The sequence below is a fragment of the Vombatus ursinus genome, unplaced genomic scaffold, assembly GCF_900497805.2.
Source record: "Vombatus ursinus unplaced genomic scaffold, bare-nosed wombat genome assembly UNPS02000580.1, whole genome shotgun sequence".
Classification (NCBI taxonomy): Eukaryota; Metazoa; Chordata; class Mammalia; order Diprotodontia; family Vombatidae; genus Vombatus; species Vombatus ursinus.
Window position 1 is genome coordinate 370,306 of NW_020940358.1, and position 13,796 is coordinate 384,101.

Below are 13,796 nucleotides of genomic sequence, written 5' to 3' on the forward strand. Positions count from 1 at the left end.
TTGCAGCCCCTTCCCATTTCTGAATTCCTAATCTTGCAGCAGCTAAATCTTAAAAATGAAACGAGGCGAGTATGAAGGGATTTTCTTATGGAATTTTCAGAGACTAGCTTTATGACCAAAAGTGGTCCACGAATAATGGCTCTGTGTGCTAGGCCTAGCTGTTAAATTCTAGAAAACTACATCCCACTTGAAGCAATAGGGGGAGCAGCTAAGCTATTCTTCAAAAAAACTTGGCTATGTAAAACCCAGCTCTGCAGTTGGTTTAGAAAAGGAGGAAATTATCAGTGGGCTTTGAAATAGTGTTTAACAATGACTGATGAACAGTAGAATTTTAAAATCTAACATAAGCACAAGTATATATTGACTGTTACATTCTTCTCAACAGGGGAATAGAGTTTGCTTTGGGAAAAATTAAAGTGCTCACTTCCGTCCTGTTTTTAAATTAAAAAAAAAAAAAGGTACTAGGATTCTGCACGTTTAGTTTACTCTAGTTAAATCAATAAATATCTAAGTTCCTTAAAATTCGTAGCAATTATCCCATTAGCTCAATGCCTTATCTCTTCCCTCTCTGAACAATGCCCCCCCCCAAAAAATGAAAAGCACTCTTTATATAATATTTGAATATTCAGTTTCTAAAATAACCTCTTCAAAAAAAAAATACAATAACCTCTTCGACCTCCAGTATCTCACAATTCATTTAGTTTTTTTCTCAACTCATTGCAGAAGTTTATTTGTTGATCTCTTTAGACTTAAACTTTTATCCCCTGATCCTGCTTGTCCTGTTGAATATTAAAGGAGTCCAGATCATTTTATAACCTTTTGTTGCAGCCCCCATAGTCAGGAAAATTTTTGGAACAACAGAAAATTCATTTCTGTTCATCGAAGATTCCTAGGTTTTCCATCTTGATTATGTTTATGAACAATTGCAGCTGTGACTTAAGCTCCATTTTAAGTCTAAAGTAGCACAATGTTGTACAGTTTTAGCCAATTGCCTGCTCAGGTGTTTGAGTTCTGACAGTAAAGGAGGCACAAAGCCAAAACACTTAGAACAAACATTCTTTAGCTTTATTGAATTAGAGGGCAAACATTGTTTGGTTTTCAGGTAAACATTTGAACTTTCTATAGCACTTCAGTAGAATTTATAACAGTGTGTTTGTACATGTGTAGACTTCCTGTCTGACCATCCTTCTCAATTTCCTATGCTGTATTTTCATCCAGGTCATGCCTGAAAAAACAAGGGTCCATCCTGGACACTTTTCTATTTTCCCTCTATGCTATCTCAATTGATAAGATCATCATCTCCCTTGGATTAAATTATCTCTATGCAAATAATTCTCACATCTACTTTTCCAGGTCTAACTTCTAGTTTCACATCTCTAGGACATCTCAGACTGGACATCCTGCAGGCATCTTAAATTTAACACGTCCAAAACTTTCCCTGCAAATTATCCTTTCTTCCCAACTTCTTTGTTACTGTTGAGGGCAGCACTATCTTCCCATTCACCCAGGATCACACACTAGAAGTCCTTGACTTCTCACTCTTATCTCGACACATGTGTGTCAAGTCCTGTCAATTCTGTCTCCACAATATCATTCAAATAATGCCTTCTTCTCTTCTCTGACATTTGTCACAATTCCTGGTGCAAGCCTTCATCTCTTCACTCCTGGACTATTCCATGAGCCTTCCTATTGGTCTCCCTGCCTCATCTCTTTCCACTGCAGTCCATCATCTAGTCAGTTGCCAAAGTAATCTTCCAAAAATACAGGTCTGATCGTGCCGTTGACACCACTCCTCCCAACTCAGTAAATTCCAATAAATCCCTGTTACATCCATGATCAAATACAAAACTCTGTTTGACTTGTAAAATCTTTCACAGCCTACCCCTTTCCTGCCTTTCCAGTCTTCTTACTCTTTACTTCCCTCTATATATTCTTATGTTCCAGGGACACTGGCTTTCTTACTGTTCCATCTCTTGACCCCAACCCCTCTTAATTCTAATGCCTTCCCTCTGTTAAAATTATTTCCTATTTATCCTGTATATAACTTGGTTTGCATATTTGTTTGCATATTGTCTTCCCCATTAAAATATAAGCTTCTTGAGGGCAGGGATTTTTTGCCTCTTTTTGTATCCTCAGTGCTTAGCACAGTGCCTAGCTTACAGTAGGTGCTTAGTATATGTTTATTGATTGATTGATTAATACTAAACTTTTCCACCAGACAGACTGGATTTGACTTTATAGGCCTTTCATTTTCCTTGTCCTTTGGATCATTTCAAACAGAAAATGACATCCCTCCTTTACAGATAGGTTTGTATACTGCTAGGTTATTTGAACATGAACTGAAACACATCTTTAGGTCTTCTCTGAAGAAATACAAGGAAGTGGGGCAGCTAGGTGGTGCAGTGGATAGAGCACCGGCCCTGGAGGCAGGAGGACCTGAGTTCAAATCCAGTGTCAACGTTTTATACTTACTAGCTGTGTGACCCTGGGCAAATCACTTAACCCCAATTGCCTCACCTCCCCCCACCCCCCTCCAAAAAAAAGAAAAGAAAAACAGGGAAGTTAGAAATGAACTACATCTTTCTGATTTAAAGCATATTCTATTTCCTCTTGCATCTTAGTATTTGTGCTGAATGGAATTGTTGATGGACAGGTTCTTATTAGCTCTGAAGCTGCCTAGGAAATCTGATCCCTGGAGTTGAGGGACTAAAAACTCAAACTTAGATTGTATGTATTCCAGACATTTAGGTTCCACTTACTTAAACCCAGTTTGCTTCCAGGTACTGCTCCACTGAAGGAGAGCATCATGATCACATGTTGTACTTCCTTTTTCCTCATGAAGAAAAAGTGGTGTAGATGTCATGGCAGTTTAATGGGACATCGACCTTAGTGAGATTAACCTCCAGATAGGCTAGAGTTGTGCTCTGTGGCCTACATTAAAACAGTGTTCCTTTGTGCTAAACAGAAGGCAGCCTTTGGCCCAAGTTCCTTATTTCAGAGGTGAGGAAGCATCCCTTTGTGATGGCAGTGAATTAAATACTCTATTATCCTATCCTGGATTTTCAGTGTGTTCTTGCATTACCAGCTCTACTCATCTGCTGTTTAATTCATTAAACCTGGGGAAAGTGGTGACACTTGGGCTGATGAAGAACACATGGAGTTCCATTTCAGTAACCTTTCCTACTCAAACCTATCTTTATTTCTCTTTCTTCAGAGAGAGACATTGCTACGGCAGCTAGAGACTAATCAGCTAGACATCGATGCCACATTGGAAGAGCTGTCAGTGCAGCAAGAGACTGAAGACCAAAACTACGAAATGTATGTCAGCCAAACTTCATTTCTAGAGTTTGATGGGATCTTAAAAGCTCTATATCACTGATGTCTCTCTTTTCCTACCCTTCCTGCTCTTCCAGGTTAGGGTCCCAGAGAATTACCATTTCAGTGTGTGTTTTAAGGCTATCTAGCAGCCATCTAAGAAAAATTAATGTATCTACACCCTTTTTTCTTAACATGTGTGCTGCCTTTGGGTAAAAAATCATTGACACCAGTTGACATGAATAATGATAGGTCTTGTAGTTAAATACTTCATGTCTTCTAATAGTCAGAAACAAAATACCTGCACACAGAGAACTCAAGTGCACAGTCTGAGAATTTTCTGATTAGAACAATCTTGATCAGTGTGAAAAATGCCCTTTTTGTTGTTTTATGTTTGTTGTCGTTCAGTTGTTTCAATCATGTCTGACTCTTCGTGACCCCATTTGGGGTTTTCTTGACAAAGATACTGGAATGGGTTTGCATTTCCTTCTCCAGCTCATTTTACAAATGAGAAACTGAGACAAACAGGGCTAAGTCACTTGCCCAGGGTCACACAGCTAGCAAGTGTCTGAGGCCAGATTTGAACTCAGGTAGATGAGTCTTCCTTCAAGCCCAGCACTCTATCTACTGTGCCACCTAGTTACTCCCAGTATATTTAGCTGTTGTTGTTCTTTTTTTAATTATTAATGTGCAATAAAATATTTAAAGTAAAATAAACTCTTCTCTAGCTTCCTGTTTTCTTAAAAGGAAACAAATTAAACTTTAAATGTAACATACCCTATCTTGGAAAAAGAATATCTAGCTCTTTTAGTGTACCTGAACCAAGGCTCCAATCTCCCATAGTTACTTGTGAGGGTTCCTTAGAAAGAAGACAGAGACAAACTGCTTGAAGGTCAAATGTTAAGGAATCACAAAGATTCTTAAAACTAGATTTTCACTTAGCATTTGAGTTGACTAGAAAAAAATTACACTGCCAAAATTCAAGACCACTTGATCTGTATTCATTTAGTAATAATAGTAATAACTGATATAAAGTATTTTAAGGTTTACAAAGCATTTTACACCAAACAGCGTGGTGCAGCAGATAGAATGTTGAATTTGGTGTCGTTAAGCCTGGGTTCAAATCCCTTCTCTGTGTTGATCATGGATAAGTCACTTAACCACTCTGAGAACTATTGAACTAGATGATCTCCAAAGACCTTTCCAGCTCTAAATATATGATCCAATAACAACTTGTGAAGTAATAATGACGACACAGTCTCTGAGCAGTTTTTTTGTTTTTTTGGGTTTTTTTTTGAAAAGGACAACAGCTAATATTCACACATTTTACCGTTCTTATTGTCACACATTTGGTCCTGTTTGGTCACTAGTGAATTGTGGTATAGTTTTACTGACTTGAATCATTTCATCCAGGAGATGATTATATGTTTATCAACCATTATTCCGGAAAAGGAGGAAGTCAACTAGAGATACAACCTAAGTGTCTTAACTATCCAGTAAAGTTTTCAGTTGTTAGTAAATTCAATTCAACGAGTATTTGTTAAGCTCCTGTTACATGGAAGGCACTGTGCTAGCCCCAAGTGATGTAAAAACAAAAAAGAAATATAATCCTTTCCTTTAAGGAATATACATTCTACTGTCATTAATACTTGCTAGGGAAACATTCTGTCAGACTGCCCATTTATGGGACATTTCCCACATGTATTAATTTATGGTTATTTTTATTTTATTAATTTATGGTTATATTAATTTATATAAATTTTAAAAGAAGATGTTAATTCAACATTTGTGGATTTGTTTTATTTTTGTCAAAATTGATTTTCATAGAGATTTCAGTGCATCTAGGTCTTTCAAAAGCTAAACTTTGTGGCCTATCAAGGCTAATGAAGGGATCTCCGATTACCTTGGGGTTTATACTTCCTTATGCTCTCCCAGCGTAAGAAAATATACTTTCTGCTGCTTATTAGCTAATCACAGCCAGTCACCAGTGTTTTATACTTTTCTATCCCTTCTTTTTTTTCTTTTTTAAATTCTGTATTCATTTTTAACTTAAATACAAAAAGACCAAAAAAAAAACATTTCCATGTACATTGCACAACATGAAGTGAGGATTCAATATAAAAACCTGAATTTCCATTTCAGACTGTTTACTTTAAAAAAAAAAAACCTATGTAATAAATACTGTACAATGTTTTCAATTTACTCTGCTTTTCTGTGCTTCCTTCTAAGTTTTCTTTTGTTGTCTGCTGTCCACTTATTGATCCCTTCTTTATGAAGATCAAATGAAGGTAAAAGATATAAAAATGGTGTTAAAAGCATAAAGCCTAATATAGATGTGAGTCACTTAACAAATAGGTCCTTTGACAAGCAAGTTTGAAAGGCTTAGGAACTCTGATCAACACAATGACCAATCATGATTCCAGAGACCTCAGGATGAAACTTGGTACCCACATCCTGATAGGTGATAGACTCAGAATATACATGGAGACCTTTTTTTTTTTTTTCCAGACATGGCCAATGTGGGAATTTGTTTTGCTTGATTGTGCATGTCTGTAACAAGGATTGGGGGGGCAGGGGGATGCCACTCTGAAAATGAAATAAAATTTAATTAGAAAATTAAAAAACCAATAGTTCCTTTGAATGGCCATGAAGTGATGAAGATAGCACTTAGTATTTAATTACCAACACAAATTATCTCTCCAACTAGAATGGGCTAGAATGGAATTTGAATTAGTAGGGATGTTTGACAACTAATATTTACGATTTTGGAAATTTGGACCTGCCCAAAACTTGACCAGGTAACAAAGGGATCTTGAGATTGCTGAGTGGTGACTGACAAGTATCCCTGTCTGTATATGCTAAATCCATGGAGCAACGTTAGTTTATTTAGGAAATTGTCGGTTGAAGATTTTCATGCCTAGATTGCCCATACTTTTCTCAGGTTACTATCCAACAGGATTGCCTGCCTTTTGAGGAAATCTGCAAATTTAACCTAACTAATTGCCTCTTAAAACCTTTCTGGTACCAGATTTGGCTGATAGTGTCTAAAAACTGCAAGAGATTAAATGACTTGGGTGAGAGCAGGAATTTGAGCTTTGGTAGCTACAGAAAAGATTGTTCTAAAGTGTCCAATTTAGATAGATCCCCAGCGTAGCCTAGGTGAGGGAAATAAAGGTTTAACTAGCTGTTCTCCAAGAGGAAGAAAAGAGTAAAGTGAAAATAGTTAGTCCTCTCTATATCTCTTCCTGGCTTTACCATCAGCCTTGAAATTCAAGACTTCCTTTAAATATCCTTTGATTGAATACCAAATAGTTTTATGATTTCTGGCTAGCACTACAGTCTGTGAACCACATTCTAGAAAGGTCTGCACAATTGTGCTGTTTTTACTCATATCCTGAGAATAACAGTAAATAAGTAAAGCAACTTTCTGGAAAACACTTAAAATTTTACATGACTAGTCTTGTTAAGTTTCCCAAAAACCATTTATTAACAAATAGCAGAAACTGTACGCAAAGATTTATCCAGAATCCCATAGCCAGGGAGTACAGAGCTTTGGCTCCCACCAGGACTATACTATGACCTCTAGATCAAACATCCCTCCCCTTAACTTTTCCCTTTCCCTCAAAAATGTAGCTGTAATAATGATTGTCATGCTTTTTTGTGGATACTACCATACCTTCTTCAGCCTGACAGTCTGGTTGAAGAGCAGCTGTCTGTGCATGATTTGACTTCGGAATAGTCAAAAAACAATCGATTAATGCCCAGTCCATCCCTAAGACAGGAGACAGGTCTTGTCCAATGTTATATATAGGAAAATAGTCTTAAAGAATAGTCCTTACGCTTACTAGCTGTGTGACCCTGGCCAAGTCATTTAACCCCAACTGCCTCAAAAAAAAAAAATAGTCCTTTACATACGCATCCCCCAAAACTCATAAAACAGCTGATTCTCTAATCCTTGGCCCAAATGCTGGTGTACTCCCAGTAAAAATTTGAGCACTCCTGCCTGAGCCTGTATGCATCCCCCCTTCCTCTCTTCTCTGCTAAGATTACAAACTTTTCAAGAGCAGAAATTCTCTCTTCTCTTTCCTTTAGTATACCTTTATAATGTCCAGCACAGGACTGTTACTAATTAACTGTAGCACATGTTACTGACACACGGGATCTAGTAGAGTTATAGCGAATAAGTATTTTTTTTTTAAATCAAGAAATAAACTATAACTTAACATAACCTGAACATTAACATTACCTGAGAATACATGGTTTAATCCACTGATACTATTGTCTTCCTATCTGTGTATGAATAGTTCAGTCTTCTCCTCACTGCCATAAACTGTTTGCTCTTCCATTCCTGTACACCTGCTGAACACACTTCACTTCCTCTTTTTCTGTATATTTCTTTCTCTTTTTTTTGGCTAGGCAATGGGGTTAAGTGACTTGCCCAGGGTCACACAGCTAGTAAGTGTTATGTGTCTGAGGCCGGATTTGAACTCAGGTCCTCCTGAATCCAGGGCCAGTGCTCTATCCACTGCACTACCTAGCTTTCCCCTTGTATATTTCTCAGATCCCATCTTTTACAGAACCTTTCCAAGGCTGGGCAAATAAAATAAAGGCTCACTTCTCACATCTCCATGTAGCCTTTTTCATTGAATTTATTTTGAGCCTATCCAGCTTAAAGCCCTTCTAAAATGAATATTATAGCAAGATAGATGTTATATTTAATAAGAACTAATCCATAGAATGAAAACTGTTCATTTATATTAGTTTAGTTTGTATTTTTTTCTCTAGGACTTCTAAATAGTGAGAATGTGTTGATTTCTCATGATTTCCCATTTGCTATCATTTTTCAGAAATGCGTAGCAAATATGCCAGTTTTTTGCCATGAAACTCCCTAAAGAGTTGATTGGCCATTTGCTCACACTGTTCTGAGAGATTAGCAGCTTCTTTTCAGAGATGTCTAGCTGCCTTCCATAATTATACCAATAGGAGTACCAATACAGAGTTCTCTAAAGAGCTTAGCAGCTTTCAAAATAACTTCCCTAACTGATGCCAGAGCTAACATTGACAATTTGCCTACTTAGTATTTTAGATCAGAGGTATCAAACCAGATTAAAACATAATTGGGGGGTAGCTAAGTGGCACAGAGGATAGAGCACCAACTCTGGAGTCAGGAGGACCAAGTTCAAATCTGGTCTCAGGCCAGACACTTGACACTTACTAGCTGTGTGACCCTGGGCAAGTCACTCAACCCCAATTGCCTCGCCAAAAAAAAAAAAAAGACTGTTTTTACAATAACTGAAATACCTTCCTTTCCCCTCCAACCTCATCTTTATACTTAATACATAATAATGTCCCCCAAATACCCAACCTCCTAATCAGTGTTCTCAACTTCCTTGACCCATATCTTCACCCATATGGAGGCTCATACCTTAGATCTTACCATCACATATAACTATGCTACCCCCAGGAGCTTGAACATTGATATTAACCTCCTGCTCTGTCTCACCCTGAACTACTCTTTTATACTCAACTTATAATCAGTTCACCCCTCCCTGTTCTCTCAGCCTATCACCCCTGTTCTAGCCTCCCTTAATTCTCTTCACTGTCTTTAATTGACCAGCTCAGCTATTATCCACTGAATCCCTTGCCCCTTTCCCATATTCCCATTTTTGCCAAACCCTAGGTTACCTGCCATGTCCACCTTCACTCCTGCTGTTGTACTCTTGAAAATATAAGAATAAATGCACACCACCATCATCTCTACTTGCCTCCAATTTCCATTCACTACTCAATCTGTCTGTGGAAGAAAAACTCTACATTTTGCCTTCCACACCTTGTAATATGCCTTGTAAGGTTACCATTCTACTGAAACTATTCTCTAAAAGGTTCTGTGAAACTTTCACTCCTAACTACTGAGTCTGATAGCCTTTTATCTATCTTTGTCTTATCTTTTATCTATCTTTTATCTGTCTTTGTCCTACTTGACTTTTTCTGCAGCTTTTTCCACTCTTGAATACCCCCTCCTTTTGGATATTCTGTCTTCTCTTGGTTTTGCATGTGGAACTGTTCTTTTTTGTTTCTACTCCTACCTGATTCCACAGGGTTAGGCAGGTTCTTTTCAGAAAATCCACAGACCTTGATCTCCTTTGCCTGGATCATTATCATGGCCTGCCATCCCCAAGTATGGACGCCTTCCAAAACATTGTTCTGGGCCCTCCTCACTCTACACTTTCTCCCCTATGTTACTTGGGTTACTCTCTGAGGATACAGGTCATTTATTATCTTTTTCTTGTGCTGGACACTGAAATCCTTTTTCAGGCTAAAATGCCAAGCATTCAAATGCTACTACAGGGAGTGCAACTCTAATGGACTAGCCACATTGTTTGAATGCCAGATGTGCATTTGCCTAAAAGAGTTTTTACAGAGAATTCACACAAGGCTAAGGCTCACATGAAGGTCAGAAGAAGCAATACAAGGGCACTCTCAAGGTCTCTCTGAAGAACTTCGGAATCTATTGTGAGACGTGGGAGACACTGGCACGGGACTGCCCAGCACGGCATGCCTGTGTCAAAGAAGGTGCTGTGCTCTGTGAGCGAGGCAGAATTGCAGTACCTCAAAAGAAACATGAGATGTGCAAGTTTAGAGACATCTCCACTCCAAATGTTCATGTGGACTGTAGGTTCCCAAAGTGGACAATACCCCTTGAATCAGAAAGACCTGAGTTTGGAACTTGCTTTTGATACTTACTAAATGGGTGATCCTAAAAGTGTATGAATTTAACCTTTCTGAGCCTCATTTATAAAATGATGATATCACTAGTATCTATCTCACAAGGTTACAGGGATCAAAAAAAGAGAACGTAAAGTGCTTTGCGAACTTTAAAGTACTCTATAAATTTCAATCATTATTGTTGTTGCCATTTTCTCATTTCCTTGACTTACTGTATTTCAGTTTTCTGGAGATGATGGAAGCAAGAAGTCGAGGACATGCGTCTCCATTAACAGCCAATGGACAGAGTCCCTCCTCTGGTTCTCAGTCACCTGTCGTGCCTCCCAGCACAACATCCACAGGGAGCTCCAGCCCCAGCACACCTCAGCCAGCCCCTCAACAGCTTCTTGCAAATTCTGCTACCTGCCCCTCCCTTCCACCTTCTGTGTCCCCTGTGCCCCCATCCGAGGCACAAACCCAGGCAGCTTCTCCAGTTACTGTTGCCACTTCCCCAGCCCCACCCCAACCTCAGCCCCAGCGTCGAAGCATCATTTCAAGGCTTTTTGGAACCTCACCAGCTTCAGAGGCTTCCCCTTCACCTCCTGGTAAACATTGAGTCTCCTATACCTGGGGCACCCTTGAGATATGTATATTTAGCAGGCACAATAAAACAGCAGCCTTAGTACAGTTGAATATATCGAGGTCTTCCACCATCACCTAGCCTAAGTTACTTAGAACCAGATATTTTGTGACCCAGCAGCTGAGAAATCACTTGATGATTTCAGAAATCATGAGGTCCTTTCAGTTCCTAGAGTTTCTAATGGATACCTTAGATTCCCTTTGTCTTTTGAACAGCCCATGTCAGGCCTTTGCTATTCCATTAACTTGTTTGTGTAGAGGTCACTTTGCTCAAAATGGTGGCTATATTTAAAGTAGCCTGCATGAAGAGTCTGAATGAGCCCTAGGGCAGTCTTTGTCAACAGAGGGCAAACCTTGCTTCCTCCCTGGAGTTATCAAATCCTCAGGTATATACTTTTAGCTCCTGGTTTCTTAAATGAGATTGGGGTAATAATTATGGGTATCTGCACTTCATGCAGAGCCTGTCCACTCGGTAGAGGCACCAGCAAAAGTCCAGAGTGTTGAAGATTTTGTTCCTGAAGACAGCCTGGATAGGAGCTTCTTGGAAGATACAAATATGAAGGATGAGAAGAAAATCAGAACAAAAGTTGAGCATGAAAGTGACAGGTAAGAGATGTTAGATTAATCAGGCTTCTGATTTTGTACTAGTCTAGATGTAAAAGTTCCATCCAGTTTAATAGCTGTAGTTATTTAGGATTTATTCCAGATTCTTGCCTACAATCATAGTCACCATTCTCTGCCTTCATTTCCTTCATGAATTTTCTGCCTGTTACTTCTCTCGGAGTAAAAAAACTTCCCGTTAGCTCCCACGTGTTCCTTCAGCACTGTGGGTTCTGCAAATGCCAGCATCCTCATTAGCAGGCTGGCTTTCTCAGTGTAAGAGCTGCCTTTGTTCAAAACTATTAAATCCTTGACCAGTCAGAGGGGAAAGAGCTATGATGCTGGCTATTTTACATCTAATGTCTTTGCAACGTGGATCTTGGGATTTGATTTTCAACTTCAAGAAAGGACTTGAGGCAAATTTATATTAAACTGGTAAGAGCATTAAACTTAGGCAGGGTAGTGCTGGGGGAAGATATGCTGTCAGATGTTAGAGTACCGAAGAGTACCATTAGTTGGGAGTCCCATGATTAAGTATCTCTAAAGGTTTTGGCACCAATGCTTAGTGCCTGATAGGCACTTTGAACTCTAGTATATTGTGACTGAAACTTACTCTGGCAGATTTGCCAAAAACGCAACACAAGGATTTCAAAGTGAGAGACACCAAGACAGGTTATTCTCAGATTGGTGACCCGGCTCCCAGACACCATCTGTTTCCCATTTGTCATAGAGTGTGTAATAATAAGTAGTTTTAAACAATTACTTAATAAACTGAGCAGCTCTTCAGAATTGAAAAAGTCCTGTACTTCATTCTTGGAGACAGGAGGAAAGAATTTCTAGTACAAAAAATTTTTAAGGAAGAACATTAAGCAGCCCTTGCACAATCTCCCTTTATAATGTCTCCAAAACCATGATAATAATCTGACGAGAGAGGATTAGAGATTCTTAGGCTATGTGAGGACATGTATTCTCATTTCACTTAAGGCAATTAATAGGGTTTTTCCTGGGCCAGTGCATGTTTTTGAGGTAGGGCTTAGGGGAACATTGACTCTGTCCATTTCATAGAAACACTGAGGTTGAGGCAGGTGGTTCTTGTGAAGTTTTTACTCACTAAATGCTACTCTAGGGCACTGAAAAACACCCCTCTACAATCAGATCAGTAACTCTTGGTAGGATATAGAAGAAATCTTGTCTTCAGCCCTAGTTTCTACAGACAGTTCTGCCACAACACAATATATGCACCCAAAAAACACTGCACTATGTAACATCATGCAATAAAAACCACAGAGCTTGTGGGGAAAATGGGGTTGAGGCACAACACTTAAAAATTTTATCAGTGACACATTAAAAAAAATAACCTAATAAATGGTTGCATAGTTTTATACACATTAAATGATTAAGAAATACATAAATAGTGGCTGTGTCAGTGACCTCCAACAGGGCAGGCTGAAGCTCCCGGCCTCAGGCAAGAGGCCATGGTAGAAAGTTGAGGGGTGAGGAGTGAAACCAGCCTTTCTCTGCCCACAGCTCCTACCACACCAGAAGATATGCACTAAACATGGCACTTTACCTTGACAGACACCTGAAGTTTGCTTGTGGAAGTAAGTGTTGGAAAGGTTTCAACTTGTGAATTATTGTGAAGTGACTCCATTTTCTGCATTCTAGAAGTTTCTGGAGGAAGAAGTTACTCAGAAGGAATAACTGAGAAGTTAGGCCCAAAATGTTTCCTAATATATCAATCAAGTTGGAACAAATTCTCATTTTTGAAACACATTATAGCAGAACTGACTATACCTTTTTCTGTTCTACCTGCTCCTATAAGTGCCAGAAGTGACAGTAAATACTAACTGCTGAAAACCTCATTTACCTTCTTTCTACCGTGGTGGAGGTACTGATTGGGTTATGGACCCAGAAGATGGGTAGCAAAGAGAAATTGCTAATTGACAGTTGCTCTGTGCTGTACTTATTAAAGCTTCCTCTGCAATATTTGTGTCCTCTGTGTAGTGATGGGGAAGTCACTGGGGGAAACCCCATGGTAGCTGGTTTCCAAGATGACCTGGACCTAGAAGACAAGCCATCGTGCAAATCTTCCTTGCCAGCAGGCCCCATCCCAAGTAGAAACATCACCCTGTCTAGTGAGGATGAAGCTGATGAGGTGTCAGATTGCCCTCAACTCACTAGTCTGACCACCCAAGAGAATTTGGAATCTGAGGCAAAATGGTGAGTATACTAGGAGGAAAGAGATTATCTTTCCCCTACATGTCAGGGACGGGGACAAGAAGCGGTGAAGAGGAGTAGTTTAACTTAAAGAAACATTTTTCTAAACCCCTCTGTGTGGGCCATTGTAGATAGTGGGTATGAGGGCAAAGTTTAGATGTAGCACGTGGCCCATCTTACATGGAGCTTTGAGACCAGTAGGGAGAGGTGATATATTTACAGTAACAATTAAGAGGATCATATATCTAAGCTTGAAAGGGATCTCAGCAGCCACCAGTGATTTCATTAGCATAGAGAATTCCCATGGGATTTATAATTCA

General features: G+C 39.2%; 1 protein-coding gene across 2 annotated transcripts in view; it reads left to right on the forward strand.

Moving 5' to 3' along the window:
- The window catches only part of RABL6 (RAB, member RAS oncogene family like 6), an 87,203-nt gene that overhangs the window by 60,035 nt on the left and 13,372 nt on the right, over positions 1-13,796 (forward strand). For both annotated transcript variants that reach the window (XM_027848981.1, XM_027848990.1), the window contains 4 exons: positions 3,215-3,318; positions 10,264-10,625; positions 11,118-11,265; positions 13,264-13,479. In XM_027848981.1, coding sequence (XP_027704782.1) covers positions 3,215-3,318; positions 10,264-10,625; positions 11,118-11,265; positions 13,264-13,479 — 830 coding nt within the window. The remainder of the gene's footprint in view (positions 1-3,214; positions 3,319-10,263; positions 10,626-11,117; positions 11,266-13,263; positions 13,480-13,796) is intronic.